Genomic DNA, 295 nt, shown 5'->3' with positions numbered 1-295 from the left:
TGGGTGGGTGAGGGTGGGCAAAGGAGGTCTTCCAGAAGTTGTTTATTAACAATCATCCATATTTCTTCTGACTGGAATGTCTTAAAGGATGGTATATGTTTACAGGACTACCAAATTTAGAAAGATGGGGAAGGTTATGTCGGCACTTGGCCGTAGAGCAACAAAACCAATTAGAGACTTCAATGTAGAGAGCAGAGCACACAGAGAAATCACAAAGGAGAAGCGGCCAGTAGCACCAAGGCACGAATCCACAAGACTAATCATAGAGGAATCCATTAGAAGTAAGAGACCAATT

General features: G+C 42.7%; 2 protein-coding genes across 12 annotated transcripts in view; one reads left to right on the top strand and one right to left on the bottom strand.

Annotated features, from left to right (window-relative positions):
- LOC119594076 (NADH dehydrogenase [ubiquinone] 1 alpha subcomplex assembly factor 4-like) overlaps nt 1–295 on the bottom strand; it is a 31,560-nt gene that overhangs the window by 25,506 nt on the left and 5,759 nt on the right. The window lies entirely within an intron of this gene.
- Nucleotides 1–295, top strand: part of LOC119594077 (NADH dehydrogenase [ubiquinone] 1 alpha subcomplex assembly factor 4-like) — a 3,311-nt gene that overhangs the window by 1,201 nt on the left and 1,815 nt on the right. For all 6 annotated transcript variants that reach the window (XM_037943128.1, XM_037943131.1, XM_037943130.1 and 3 more), the window contains exon 2: nt 106–281. In XM_037943128.1, the coding sequence (XP_037799056.1) occupies nt 106–281 (176 nt within the window). The remainder of the gene's footprint in view (nt 1–105; nt 282–295) is intronic.

The sequence above is a fragment of the Penaeus monodon genome, chromosome 33 (assembly GCF_015228065.2).
Source record: "Penaeus monodon isolate SGIC_2016 chromosome 33, NSTDA_Pmon_1, whole genome shotgun sequence".
NCBI lineage: Eukaryota > Metazoa > Arthropoda > Malacostraca > Decapoda > Penaeidae > Penaeus > Penaeus monodon.
Note: the sequence above shows the minus strand (reverse complement) of the source record. Positions and strands in the feature narration are given on the sequence as shown.